Source organism: Neophocaena asiaeorientalis, unplaced genomic scaffold (genome assembly GCF_003031525.2).
Source record: "Neophocaena asiaeorientalis asiaeorientalis breed wild unplaced genomic scaffold, Neophocaena_asiaeorientalis_V1.1 scaffold150, whole genome shotgun sequence".
NCBI lineage: Eukaryota > Metazoa > Chordata > Mammalia > Artiodactyla > Phocoenidae > Neophocaena > Neophocaena asiaeorientalis.
The window spans coordinates 15,624,650-15,640,466 of record NW_020176571.1 but is presented as its reverse complement, the minus strand read 5'-3'; the positions used below and the strand labels follow the sequence as shown (position 1 = coordinate 15,640,466).

General features: G+C 39.5%; 1 protein-coding gene across 1 annotated transcript in view; it reads right to left on the bottom strand.

The window, feature by feature from the left end:
* PDE3A (phosphodiesterase 3A) overlaps positions 1-14,393 on the bottom strand; it is a 303,987-nt gene extending 289,594 nt beyond the window's left edge. The window contains exon 1 of the mRNA XM_024733371.1: positions 13,458-14,393. Within this exon, the coding sequence (XP_024589139.1) occupies positions 13,458-14,393 (936 nt within the window). The remainder of the gene's footprint in view (positions 1-13,457) is intronic.
* Positions 14,394-15,817: the final 1,424 nt, after the last annotated feature.

Genomic DNA, 15,817 nt, shown 5'->3' with positions numbered 1-15,817 from the left:
TTGAGGCCCTGTGGAAGCTGGTAAAAAGAGCGAGTAGCTACAGGAATATTCTAATGCGGTGAAATCAACACTCACTGAGGGCCACTGCTGAACTAGCGCTGAACTAGCTGCTTTCCACAGATTATAAGCAGGAAGTCCCTATTATTTGAGAATAATGGTCTCATTGGCAAGTAACGAGCAAAACAGAAGGGTATGGCTAGAATGTCACCACAAAAACTTAAGCTAAAAATTTTGAGAAATAACTTTGTTTCTCACAACAAAATATGGCGTATAATGGCAGCAAGAGCACAAATCAGGTTGCCGATGGGGTTATATGATACATGATGGCACAACCGCCTCAAAGGAGCTCTCAGCTATTTTTACAAACATGTTCAATTCCATCAATTTTCCTAAATATCCCCCTTCATCCTTTGTCACTTCACATCTTTTTCTTCTGAAGCACCTGTCACCATCTTTGTCAAATCTTTCTTCTTCCACTGTGAGCTTGTCTGAATCTCTTCTGTAATTTAACTGTAATTTAAGCAACCGTCTAATATCATTTAACTTAAGAAAACCTGCATCTTTCGTAGACCTACAAGTCTATTTTTTTATCAAATGCAAAATTGTTTGCATTGTTTTGCGTTATACTTTCTGACATTTACCAACAGCCTTCAGTGACATGGCCCTAATGGGTAGGAATATTCTTGTTCAGTCACGGGGTGGGGGGAATGTTTGACAAGAACCGATGTCCATTATTTCTATTAATTTAATCTTCACACCTTAAGAAGTAGGCTGTAGTATTCCTATGTTACAGATAGGATTATTCAAGTTCAGAAAGTTGAAGGAACTTTACATTATAAAGCCTCAGCCTGTCTCTGTCGAGTGCATATACTCTTTCTACTTAACATTTGTAGGGCAATATATTTTTATTTAAGCTTTGTAACAGCATATGAGATAAGTGAAGAAACTGTTACTCTTTTCTCACAGAAGAAATGGATCTGCAGAGCGTCGAATAACTTCTCTGAGGTATCCTCAATGGGGAAATCAAAGTGAAAATTTTATGAATGTCATAGGTTGATTAACTATAATCTCTCTGTGCGTCTACGTACGTACGTATACGTGTGTGTTTACATAAATAAATAAGTTTTCCCCATGATACCAAGCCAAGTACTTTTTAACTATTTGCTTAATCAGATTGCAAACGTCCCAACTTCCTGTCTAGTTTTAGTAGACAGAAGTTTATAGTCCTGTGTTTCTTCACTGAGGCAACCAAAATGCTCTAAAACTCGATTTCTGGACCCTGCTCTACACATAACTAAATCAGAGTATCTGACCTTAGGACCTAGGAATTTGCATTTTAATAGGCTTCCCAGATCACTTTTATTCACACTAAAGTTCGAGAACTATAGCATTGAAGACGTATAGCAGCTCTATTTAGACAGAGCCAGATAATGTGTAATGATAAGTAGCTGAGGTCAGGCCATCTCCTACAAATTCTGAAAGCATCTGAAGGAAGTCTATAAATCTACTAATCAGAGGCGTTTACTGTTAGAATTCATAAACAAGGGTTTGATGAATATGACATTATAATAATTACATAAGATTAATTAGTCCCAGGGGAAAAGAAGATAAGAATCCAGGCATATTGAAATAAGAAGGTAACAAAGAATCAATGTGAAATAGAGAGAGTGAATCTTAAATAAGATATATTTACTTGCTGGCATTTTTCACCAATCTGGTCACATAAGAGGTAAAAGTTCACACAAGGCTGCCCTAACGGTACAGTTATAGGTCAAAGTAATAAATGTGCTAAAGAACTAGAATGTAAGAATCGACGACTTGGAAAGTAATGAATGTCAGGAAAGTTCAGGAATAGCACTATGACCTCTGAAAAATGATCGAAGTGATTTTGGTCTAAGCACAGATCCTAAGCCAAAGCATGGCTGGACATCCTGCCCAGCGTCCAGGAGTGACACCCGCAGGGTCTCCTCTTTCCAAATCATAAGGAGTTCTAGATTTTAAGGGCACCAACATTATGCCCCCAGAAGACCATACAATAAATATGTTTTTTAAACTGAGGAATTCTTTTGACTCTGATCTAGTCTTCTCTCTGCACAAGCAGAATACTAGCATTCATTTCTTTCACTTATTTATGGTGGGCAGTTTCCATTTCTGAATGCCACTTTATTTTTTAGATAATTTACTTAATCAGTGTTCAGTTATATCTGGATCCAACATTCCCAACTGGATTCTCACACTTTTCATTGAGGACTAGTTAATGGCTTCAGAAGTTCCACTGAAAAGATTTAAAAGCTCTCGCTGTCATTCTCTGAAGGGGTGAAGAAGAGCTAATCCCATTATTATTCAAGTAAAAAGGAATGAGAAGTGGACAAAATGAGGCTACTGCCTTAATAACTGTGCTATAATTTAGGTCCTGTTTATCTAGCAAAAACAATTTCAGTGTAGCCAAAACAAGTCATTAAGAGGAAAAACAGACACTCTTCAAATGGTAAAGACATACAGTTAGCTTCCTGTCTCAAAATGAAAATAGAGTGGAAGGTTTTGCTCCTAAATTTTTAATTTTATTTTACATTTGACAAAAATGTCAAATAAATTTAGAAATGGCTCCTTTACCAAAAGAATATACCATGCTTATTTCAAAAGATGAATTAATTTATAACTAAATTCTCAGTTTGTAATTTATGTTTTCAAAGAGAAACAACATTCAGATTTTTAAAAAATAATATATTCAAAGATATCTCAAACTCTCAAAGGGTTCAGTAATGGCAGCCTTTCTAAAAGATTTATCTGTGATATCATTTGACATCCACAAACTAAAAGAAACTTATTCCCAGAAAACAAAGTTGGAGATAACTTTTATTTCTAAACTGTACTCCTAGATTATTTAAAGGCAGGATAAGCTGCCTAACATACTCAGAAGAGAAATGTCTGATTTCAGTGAGAGGAGATGACAATATCTCTGTTAAGAATTATAACTACAGCAACAAAATATTCTTATTTGACTTAAAACTTTCTATTTTAACAAGTCAAGTTCTATTAAAAACTAGATGGACCAAAAAAAAAAAATTGACTAGATAAACTAAAACCTGTCATTTCAATAAAACCTTGTGAACTGTTGAATTTTAAATTCCTCTGGACTCTGAAATATGCTACCAAACTTCTAGATTATTTAGCACAATTGGACTAGCGCTACAGTCAGATGACATTTGAAATAAGCTAATTTCACAAAGTCATCTCTGGACGCAACAGGCTCAAATTATATTTTGTAACTGAGCACAATTAAAAGATTAAAAAAAGAGATAGTATTTACTTTACATTAGACTTTTCAGAAAATGCAGCGATTAAATAAGAACCTCTAATAAAGATACAGACTGACTGTAAAAAGGTGTAGCTGAACACCTGCCAACACTTTGTGGAAAGTGACAGAACAAATAACGTCAAAGTTGATTCTTTCTCAATTAATGTATTAGTTGCACGTGAAAAAGACTTGAATTTTTATTTTTCTGAAAAATGTACCCTAATTTCAGAGACCTTTCTAAAGTTCACACCACAGTGATCTTGGTGGTGGCTTTGGTTATTTTCAGTTGGAAGTGAGCTAAAAATAATTATCTAGGACTCATGCTGAACGTGGGATTTCCTACCATGAAAGGCACAGGCAAATTCAGCCCCTTATCTGACACGCGGCAGAGAATATTTTTAAAGTAATAAAAGTACAAACATTAAAAATGTAAGTTCACAGACCAGTGAACAGGCTATTTCTTTTCTTCTCTATAGAAGTTTACTTCAATGGGTTTAATCACTAGCTCAACCTCAGGAGATTAGGGGGATAAATATTTCAGATTAAAATCATTTCTTTCTTTTCTATCCATTTATTCCGCCAGTTAGCGCCTACCGCAAGCAAGGCACTGGGCTGAAATTTTCTAAAGCAAATAACTTATGGCTGACACAAGGAGGCCAAAAATGTTGATTCCTTTTATAATGAGAACCGTTGTGATGTGAATCTGACTTCTTCAGTTCTTGAGCCTAGAAAGCAAACGTTCAAGGAAGCCTAGGCAACTCAGGGTGCCTCTCCCAACTTCCTGGGAGACTGCTGCTGAGTCGGGACCCCAAAATACTAACTCCCAAACAAGGGGATGTTTCATATCACAAGGAGTAGCACTGCCTCCTGAAGACCATTTCCTAAGCAGACCTGTTAATTCCATCCTCTAAAATACTTAGTTTAAAAACAAGAACGATTTCCTTTCTCTGTGCTCAAGCTAGTTTAACAATGTCCAAAGGAGGCTGACTTCACAGGAGTCACCACAAAATAAAACATCCCCCCCCCAAATAATACTGCTCTGACTTCAAACTTCCATTAGGTTTATTTAAGTGGATTATACCTGAAGAGGAGGAAACACCTGCCACAGACATAGCATAAATATTCAGTTATTTCAACTTACTTCAGAAGGTGGAAAATTTCTATTAAAATCCTATTAAATCAAAACCACAAGCTTCTTGCATAAAATTATTTCAATATTCTGACAAGGTACTGCGGGGTGTAGGGGATAGAAAGGCATTCCTTAAATTTTTAAACACACTCTGACTGAGAAGAATCTATTATGTTAAAAAAAAATGAAATAAAATGCATTTCTTGGAAAAAAATATATACATACACACACATACAGTACATTGTCAGAAGAGAAGACTGGCCAAAAAAAAAAATTACAAGACCAACCTCTACGTTAATTTAAAGCAATTTCAAAATTAGCCAGGGCAAATGACTAGTTACTTTCAAGTACAAACTCTTTCAAGTAACAGTTATGATTACTATGGCATTTTACTCTCCAGCTAGCTACTTCAAGAAGTCTAAATTAATCCAGCTTCACCAGGAGTGAGATTGAGTCCACATTATTTCACTTTAGACAAATGTGCTTCTTTGTATATCTAGATTCTATCACCTTTGCTCTTTCTAGATTATTTCCTAAGTGATATGTAAAAACCTATGTATCTCACTATTTTTATTCTCTAATGCAAAGGTACATAATAGATCTTGCTTTAAAAGGGAGAAATTTATGAATCAAAAGTCATCATAAAGTCATTTATAAGTTTTGATTTCTAAATCAAAAGTCATGATAAACATCACACAGATATAAACCAATATACGCAAAATAAATGCATACTTTAAAAAATAATTCTATACATCTGTGTATATAAAGGAACATGCTATATTTAAAAATTGTTTTCTCATCACTTCTCGATGCAATATTGGAACTATGACTACAGTTCTGAATTCATAGAGCTTGGGGAAAGGAGATGGAGGGAAGTTGACATTTAAAAGTTCTTCTTTTCCATCTGTACATTTTTTTGAGTTTACCCGGCAGTTTGAAATCACACAGAGCTTCAAAAGCCACCTAATTTCAATTCCTACTTTAGAAATTCCACACTATCAAAATCTCCAGTCCTCTCTATACACAAAATGGAAGCATTTTCCTTTTGTATATCCATGAGAGTGGTGTTTACATAAGCAATAGTGAGGAATCATCAGCCCTTTACAGACACTGTTAGAATTTTCATCCATTAAAGCTACTAGCCAGTTTGCGGCTTTAGTTTCCTAAGTTACCAAGATACGACCTGCATTACAAACATAAGCACTTTCATTTCTAAAGAGACATTAGATAACCCAATTACAGACTGATCACCATGAACAAGGCTGATCACGTGTTCACACTGTATATATAAGCCATCCCTGTTAACTAATCACACTTCGAAAAGCAAATTCATAATTAGCTGGAAAACCTGATTCCGTGTTACAAATCAACAAAAAGCTTCCTTATTTAAGGGCTCTGTTAAACTCCCGCTCCAATTAAAATCAACATATCTTAAAATAGGTGCAATAATGAGAAACGAAGAAAAGAGGGAAAACAGACTGACGTGCCAACTATTAGAGTGGTAAGTGGTACAAAAATGAGCTATCAAGACTACATACAAATGTGAACAGTTGTATTTTAAGTGATATCATTAAATCTACATGGATTTTCCATTATAACAGAAGAGGTGACATTAGTATTCAAGCACTTCACCTCTTTAAAAATGTCCCAAAAGGTAGCCATTAGCCACATGTGTCTACCAAGTACTTGAAATGTGGCTGCACCAGATTGAGATGTGCTGTAAGTGGAAAACACACACCACATATTTAGACTTTGGCACAAAAAGCAGAAAACAAAATACCTTGCTTTTTTATGTTGATTTTCTGTTGACAGGATATAATGGATTAAGTTAAACAGTATTATCATGCATTTCACCTGTTTTTTTTTTTTTTTACTTTTTTATAAGGCTACTAGAAAATATAAAATTCAGTACTTTGTTATATTTCTATTGGACAGCGCTTATCTATAATGTTTACAGGACTGTTTTCATCAAAGCCACTGGGTGACACTGTTTCTCCACTAAATTGATGCAACCAAAGCAATTTCCTGGCAGAGGAAAAAGTCTTGCACATACACGTACACACACACCAACGGACATCATGTGCTCTTATAACTATTCATATTCTTAGGATGAAAAAACATGAATACCTGTAAGTAACTTCATCACTATCTTAGCAGGACTGGCAACACTTAAAATCTGTAATAATCCTTCCGATTCCTCAATAATAAATGACAGCTCTAATCAAATCAAACAGACAGAAGCTGTTTCGTTTGTGACTTTTCCCAAATAGCTTTCCGTCTTCTAAATGGTAATGTTCTTCATGACTTCTAATATCACACCCTATTTACTTACATTTTAACAGATTCCTACAGAAACCATGCAAAATAATTTAGGTGAACAAAAACCACCAGCTGTTTTTGCTAACAAAGAAATGCTTTACCCATGTGCAGATGACTTTTCAAACTGAAGTCTGAAATCCTGAACATTTTTAAATCAATTTATTGAAAAACTAAAATGAAAACCAAAATCAATATTTACACCACCATCACACACTCTTCTTTGATGAGATAAAGAGTCTACAAAGTAGGACTCTGCAATGCAACTGGCATTCATTTCTGGGACAAAGTCCTGATTAATACATTCTGAAGGCTGCCTGGTAGGTGACCAGAAAATTCACTGTAAGGGCTCGAAAGAGTTTTGTGATATGTGTCCTCTGAATGGGTTTTACTCAATCTTCTAATTCTGAATGAGAATGTAGAGTTGAAAATTACAAATGAAACGTAGAATGATCTGATTTACTCCTTTCCTACTCTGTTCCCCCAGCGGCAGATTCAAGTCCAAGAGAGAATTGGATAAAAGCCAACATTTTGCCGCAGGCTGCCACATACTTTTAAGGGGCTCTCCCTCAGTTTCCTTTTCTCTAAAATCAGACTAAGTCTAGTCTCCGAACTACAGCCTGCACAGAATTAAGCACTTTAAGATCGCATTACAACAAGTTCCTGACAGCCACAGACTACCTCAGGCTAGGAGAACCATTGTTGTGGTACCTTGAGGTATAACATGTCCTAAATCCTATCATATTTTTACCTGTATTTCAGAAGTCCTATTAGTGTATACTAAATTAATTTCCACTTCAAAGAAACAATTCTCCCTTGTCTTCAAAACCTAAACCTGCTCAAAATCTAAATAAAACATTTATATTTAACCATTATGTATTAAGGACCTTCTGAAAATCTGTGAAAATATCAACATTTTCCTCAGAAAAATGAACAGATGAAGTTTTACATAACATTTCACAGAAGGGATGAACAGTTCTGGATCTAGATTTAAAACCTTCTCTAAACTATTGTATGCATTCCTTCAACGATTAGCTAAGAGGTCATTTAGATATTTTACTGTGATTTCCCCTTTTCTTATGTTGATGTCTCATTACCCTAACTAGGCTCTAAGCTTTGCAGAGCTAAGGTGCTACATCATACCTGTGTGCAATCTGTATGCTTTCTAGCACAAGGCTTAACACATAGACAAAAATATGTTGATACGACTTTTTATAGGTTCACTGACCAAAAACTTTTATGAACAACATTAGCTAAGGATAGCATCTTTTAAAATAGTGTACATTTTGGGTGAACACGTATGACTAATATTTTCAACAACTGCTATCTGACAGATCTTTCTCTGAACTACAACTTCTGCATATCTTTAAGCTTTTTCCCCCCAGAGATCAAACCTGTGTATCTTACATTGACAACAGTGCAAACGCACATTCTCAAGTGCAAAGTTAGGACCATTCCCCAGGAAAGCCTTACGGAAAACAAAAACAAACAAACAAAAAATACTCCTTTAAAAAATACTGCCAATAGTAAAAGTATATATTGACAGGTAACTCCTACAAGGATTTAAATTTCTATGTAAAGGAAGTAACGGTCATTTGAATATTAACAGAGCACAGATTTAGGTGCAAAAATATGGAGGTGTCTGACTCTTCTGGCTCATTCTGAATTATTTGATAGAGCTTCGCTGAAAACATGAATGTAGAAAATAAACGCAAATTGAGTTTTCAATCTAATATATTTGAGGCTTTTTTTTTTTTAAGACACTATTATAAATATCACTCAGAAGAGGAAAGGGAGGCGGAGACTCCATGGAATAGGAGACACATGGCCAATGAAAACGATTCACCAGAAACACGCAGGATTATGTCTAATTTCGCAAAGTTCAAGAAACTTGCCCCATGCAAAAAAGGTTTTCTGAAAAATCCAACTCCCACCCCTAAACCCCAAATAAACTCATTCTTTTGCTAGATTAAATATGCCAAGTTTTCAAGGAAGTCCACATAGACTCTGCTGGGCTGTTACTGGCACAAACCCTATTAATTGAAAATCTTAAAATGTAATATATATTCTAATTTTGAGGCTCATAAACATCCTACTTCAACATAATAAATGAGAACTTATTGAAAAGGGAAGTGAAATTAAATCTGGTGAGGCCTTTATTCACCTAGAGTCCTGAAGAGATTCTTCTCAGAGCTGTATTTCCTAACAGACTACAACAAATTCACACAAATGTCACTACAGATCTAATGAATGTTTTTTCATGCCAGTGTCACTCACCCTTGCCTGCCTGCACCCCCCCACCTCCAGGCTTTTCAAAATGTATTTCATACACAGAGTCACTGTTCTGGTTGTTTATTTAATTAACATGACAGCCCAGCATACACAGCATTTCTTTCAGTTCTACAGTTTTAACTTTTTTACACTTTAGGCTCAATACAGAAAGAGTAAAATTACTGTTTGCCTCCTTCCAACCTCTGTAAATTTATATAGATTCACTAACTCTTTCTGTCAAAACAGTTTTTCAGTATGCCTTAAACGTCTATATTCACAAAGTAAAAATCACAATTTTGTCCCTACACACCAAAAAATTCTTTTCCCTCACCTTTCCCAAGAGATGAGAAAATCTTGTTTTTCCTTTTCAGGGTTTTCAAAATTTGGCATTAATTAATTTTAATTCTGTCAGCAGGCCATAAATAATCAATATTGTTCTTTGTATAGCCATGAGCAGAGGTATGCTCCTGAAATGTGATAGAAGCTACAATTGAATTAAAAACCCATGGTTGTTCTGGAAACTTATTCAATTTGAGAAATGTTATAGTATCCTGAAATATATTTTGGAGTTTAAAGGACAATACATTCTGTATTTTCAGAAGCAATCTATACTGTAAATGCAAGTAAGTTATACTTTTTACCAGTGATGTAAGAAGGCCTACCGTATGCCTACCGTTGAAAACTACACCTACTCCTACATTCTGCTACTTTTGTTTTGCTGTTGGCTTTTTTGCTTGAAAATACCTTTCTTACATCACTGATGAAAAACTTGCTTCTACTTTTGATAACCAACCACTAGACTCTCACAAAAACTACTACATTCCTACACAAATCTGCTAAAGGTGTTTAATTGAGAGCTGTAAGGACTTATGTCTGGGAAACTCCTTTGATTTTTAATTACACAATGTGAAGTATATAGCTGTACATTTCTGACCGATACTGTACCCAACACAGAGAATTTTGTCATGAAATGATAAAACTGCATTAACAGTGAGAGGCGTACGGCTTGTGTTTATCTTATGTGAAACCATAGGCAAAGATATTAAATTCTTCTTAATATGTAACTAAAATAAAATTGCATTGGTTTGGAATCTTTCTTAAATCAATGTGCATGGTGGTCCCAGTAATTAGAGGGGAATGTCTGGCCAACTGCATTCTTTGATGTATAAGGAGAATAGAGAGACATCCCTTCAAATACAATTTCCAAGTGTTAAAAATTGCTAAATTAAAATTTTATGTTTAAAACTAACATATTCATTAATCATGCATAATATCTAATAATTCAAGAAATTCTAAGGACCTTAGAGTTCAGAGGGCACAGTGATACCTGCTCAGGGATGTGAACATCTGCTCAGGAAAGATACATACACCTTAATGGAACCATCTGCCTTCTTAACCAAAATAGTACAGTTTGACTCACTGTTCTACAAAATCTTGAGGATACTGGGCTGGTAGGATTGAACTAAAAGCCATGCAAATGTTACCAACTTTGTTCTTTCCTGAAGTAGATACCTTCACTTGCATCTCACAGACACACCCCATGTCCCATTAATTCTGGGACTGAAGACTAGATCTGTGTCTCCTTTCTTTGGTTGAAGCCATCTTTATGATCAATGCTGCAAAACTCAATTCTGTATGTAATAGCTGATCTACTGTCTTCAGTATGGTTGGGGAAGGGAGAAAGGGAGTGAGAGAGGGAGGGAGGAAGGGAGGGACAGAAATCCATCTGTCATTTGGTTTGCCTTATGAAAATTTTATCATCTATTCTCCTTGACCTTTTAGAATTGAGTCATTGCAGAGAGATAGTTCCCAAGCAAGTGGCCACTATCATTCATCTGGAAAAGAAAAGGCTGGAATTCTCTCACCTTTAAACCTCATAATGAGCAAGGTCCAAATAAATTCTCAAGAGGCCTCTGCCAGCCTCTCTGTGTTTTATGTCCTCACACCTCTACTTAAAATTCACTTGTTGCCTGCGGATTGTCTTAAGAGTAGACGTTCTTTCAGAAAAGAACTCCTCATCAGGTAGCATTCAGGCCAGTGTTACATATGTGGTTTGTAATTATTTTGATTCTTGACTTCATAAAGCATGTGGACGACAGTGGTACACTTTGCACCCTTAATGAGAAGTTTGTTTCCTTGTGATAAAACAGATAAGCCAATTACTATATAGCTCCTGAACTTTTCACACAGGCTAACATATGAGATATTGCCCTGTCTTATAAGATCCTAGTGCATATTAGTTCCCACCCACCCCCAACAAGTATGCTTAGTAGCAACTTAAATGGGTCATATAGAAAAACTTGCCTTAAGTTAACACGTACACACTCACCCGTGCCCTCATTAAAACTTCCAGTAAATAAATTTCTGCTAAATGTAACCTTGTTTTCCCATCAACCATAAGAGAAGAGTCTTCATAAACACAGGCTTTAAAAAAAACAGCAGCCAAGAAAACTGACCAAAACAGATTACAAATATACATTTTCAACAGAAGTCATCAGCAAAACACGTAAAAATGCAAAGCTCAGTTACTTCCTTACAAGTCTGCAGATTATTCAAATCCTCCATTTATCAATTCAAACCAGAGGAAACCAATAAAAATCTACAGGTTAATTAACGCAGCTGGTTAACTCCCCTAAACAACCTCCTATCTTAAATCCACCCTTAACTCCTGAACTTCTAAATGTTACTATGAAATTTCAGAAATTTAATTTCAGAGGCTAAACGATATTAATTTGGAGTCAAGTTATTTATGCTTACATCACAGATTTGACTTAGAAATTTAGGTTAAATTTTGCAATGATCAGATCACATTTCCTTATAAGTTAAAGCAAAGTGTGTTCAAAAAATATTTAAACTAGCAGTGTTTTCATTTAAAAGACATTCCCTAGGTGACTTTAAAAAGAAATTAAAATGTTTTTTTCCCCTAATTGGTTTACCCTTAAGTAGACAGCTTACTTTATTCTGGTGATGTCCAGATTTCTACCAAAACTGAGTATCAGTCAGTGGCCTGTTTTTAACTTCACTCTTAGAGTAAGCTAAACCCAAGAAATATTTGCTTTATCTAAACGAAAAGCTAAATAAGTACATTTGTTTTAAAATAAACACAGAGACTATGATGCTGTCATCCATTCTGCTAAATAATGTCAAACAATCACATTCTGTGGATTCAACTCCATTTCAGAAACAAACTGGCCACCACACCATATGGTGACTGCTATTTCTTAGAAACACCCAAATGATTATCCACAGAATAACCTAAAAAGAAAAAGCTTAGTATATCTTAGGATACTCTCTCACTCCCTAAAGTCCTAATAGTACCACAGGTAGGCATAAGTTTAAATGGGAAAAGTGTAAATTTCCACTTGCTGTACATAACCAGCTCTCTGCCATCCCTACCCCCAAGTGTCAAATCAGCTTGGAGTAGAGAGGCAAACACTGAGGTACTTCTTCTCAGATACAATCTGCTTTTAAAATTGGGATTTGTTCTTTTATGTCCTTTATAGCAACTATACTCCATGGTCTCAAAACACTTAATGATAATAAGGAGATTGGTCCCCATAATTCACTAAACTTTTATTTGGTATAACTTCACTCATAATTCTAGATTCTTCCTCCTCCTTCCTGAAAGACTGATAATACCAGCAATTTAGAAATACTCCCCTGAATTAATGTTTCCTGTATAAATCCATTTGAATTTCTAAATATTCACTTAAGCATGTAGATAACTCAAGAGATACGTTTTCTGAAGTTGATACTAACAGCGCAGTCCATGATTCTGGCAAATTCTTAAGTTCAGACATATTGTTCCCCAAAGTGAAGTTTATGATGATAATACAAAACACATGAGCATGTAATAATGTATGTCCCCAAATCACACTTCAAAACAAACTGGGCACCACCAAACGCAGTCTCTTCAAGTAAAACGTACTGCAAGACGAGAACGCGTATCAGCACCTCACCTTCAAGCATTCCTTGCTTTAATTGTAAAATATTTTTACTGACGTCCATAAACGTTTACCTGTCCCTTTAGAAGAAATTTTATAAAAAGAAACAGAAAGAAATCTAGTAAAATCCTCGTTTTAAAAATCACCCATCGCTTAAAACAATAATTAAACTTAATTTGAACATTTCTGCTAAAGGAGGAAAGCATGAGGGCAAGCCATACGCAGGTGTAGCAGATCTAAAAAGTTGGCCCAGCTGTGGAAGACCCCGCAAAGCTCATCTAGTTTTACTACTTATTCGGGTTCCTGTTGTTCAGGTTATAAAATACTGTGTGAGAGGGGGAGAAAAACCCGCTAGTTTCCAACTAAGTCTGAAGTTAGAGCAGTTTTCTGGTCTATCTTTCCTTCTGTTCCCAGCGCTCAAATTCCCTCCACTTTGTGGCGGATCCCAGGGGTTTCAACTTTTCCCGAGAGGTGAGTGAGAGGGGCTGCCAGCGCTTACCTGTTCCCTCGGGATGCAGGGCAGGGAGGTCCTCCGATGGGACTTGCTGCTGCAGCCCGACATCTCGGCGGACACCACGGAGCTGGACCGCCTCCTCCTCTTAAACACCGGGATCTCTTCCTTGGTCCCAGCGATCAGCTGGGACCCGAAATGCTCCCTCGGAGCCGCCCCCGTGGACTGTGGCAAGATTTGCTCCACGTACCTGGCCAGGAGGATCCCCAGCACTCCGGCCAAGTACGCCAGGTAAGGTCTCCAGGCGACCTTGAACCTCTCTAGGGAAATGAGGGCCACGGTCCTGACCGCGCTAGTCAAGGCGATCATGAGGACGCCCAGCCTCAGCCTCAGTACCAGCCATGTCGCGGCGGCCAAGCAGCTGAGCACCACCCCCGCGGCGGGGAGCGAGAGTAAGTGATCCTCCCCGACGCCCAGCCCAATCTGGACGAGCGCTTCCCCCCCGCAGCAGGCGGCCAGCAGCGTGACGGCCAGAGGCAGGCGCACCCCGGCGCGCTGGAGGTACAAGCCCATCCAGAAGAAGGCACACAGGAGACTGAAGAGCAGCGCCGAGGGCTGCAGCCAGGGGCCGAGCGGCGCGCCGCCCCCGGGAGCACCTCCCCGAGGCCCCGGGAAGACGCCCCCTTCTGCTCCGGGGGCCGCTTCCTCCTCCTCCTCCAACGCCGCCGCCGCCGCCGCCTCCTCACTCCGCTCCAGGTCACAGCCAATCTCTCCGCGGACCAGCCTCACCAGCAACGCCAGCAGAAAGGACAGGGAGCCCGCGCACAGCGCCGAGGAAAGTTTCTGCGAGCGCCGGAGTAGCCGCAGCACCAGGGCGCCCCAGCAGCCGCGGCAGCCCGGGCCCCGGGGCGATGAGGGGGCCGGCCTCGCCTCTGCGTGGCCGGGCTTGGCCCCGACTCGGGCGGCCTCGCCCGGCACGGCCATGGTGCGCCCCCTTCGCGGAGTCCCCGAGGTCCCCCCGACGCCCCCACCCAGCCACACACACACGCACGCACGCTCGCTTGCTTGCTCTCCTCCCAATCCCACCCTCGGAATCCCTCCTTCTTCTCCCAGACCCGCGAGCACTGAAAGTTTCCGCTTTCGAATAACTCCTGGAAAAGGCTAGATGCTCCAGAGAGGAGCCTTCAAGTGAAAAGCTAGCACAGGCAGAAACGATCAGACTTCCTCTTCTTCTCTCTTGGAAAAGCTTGCAAAATTCTCCGCTCCACCCCCACCCCCCGACTTCTGTCCTCCGGGGTCTCTTCGGACTTCAGGGTTTTAAAGATTGCCCGAGGCGTCCTGCGCGCGGGGTCCGCAGCCGCTGATGGAGCCGGGGGCGCAGGGCGAGCTCGGGGCCATCCCGGGCGCTGCTGCGCGCGGGGCCCGCGGCAGATGGAGGTCCCCCTTTTCTTCCTTCCTGCAGCTCTTTCTCTATCACTCTTTCTTTCTCCTCGGCCGATCCTCCCCGGCCCGGCCCCAGGAAGCGAACCGCCATTCCCTGGGGCAGAAAGCACAGCCTCCCCAGCGTCTGTAGGTCCAGTTCATGGCCAAGGGTGGAGAAAATAGAAAAGGGGGTGAGAAATAACCAAGAAGTTGCTAAGTCCCGTCGGAGAGAGACCTAGTCCGAGAGACAAGCGGCTGCCGCAAGGGAAAGGAGGGAGGGCGAGCGAGCTGGAGAGGAAGGGAGGGTGAGAGGAACGGGAGGGTGAGAAGGGAGAAGGAGATTTGCTCTCTCTCTCGCTCTTTTTTTTTTTTTTTTTCCTTCTTTTTGGTGCGAGGTTGGTGGTGATTTGCAATTTTGCAGAAGGGAAGCGAGTGGAGACGACTAGTTACAACTGTATAAAAAGCAGACAGCTGGACTGATCTGCAATCCCGCTTGCTTTCTTTAAGGCAACTCCCTAGGAAAGCTTTCCCAGCTCAGCTCCCGCCCCTGCCCCGGAGGAGGCGCTGCTCTCAGCTCCGGAGCTCCTTTCCCCGGAGCCGGGCCGCGCAGCTAGCACCTTGGCGAAGGGGTTGCTCAGACCCGCCCACCGCCCAGCTCTTTGCATCCGGGGGGCGCGGGGGTCTGCGGCTGGCCCTCACGCCAAGCTGACCAGGACGTTGGGGGAAAAAAAGGACTGTGCTTGGATACTTAGCAGGCGATGGGAGTCAACAGACTTCCCACTGTCGTGAAAAATGACAGCCACATCTACTGTCTGAGTGATTCAAAGATGCTTATGTCAGGTACAACAGCAAACCAATTTCAGGTGGTATTGTAAGGCCTTGACTGCTCCTACTGGAAGGTCTGTTTTCAACAGAAAAGCCAAGCTTTTCTGTTGGGCCAAATAATGGAAAATCTCAACAAGTTACCTGGACTGTAATAGCATTAT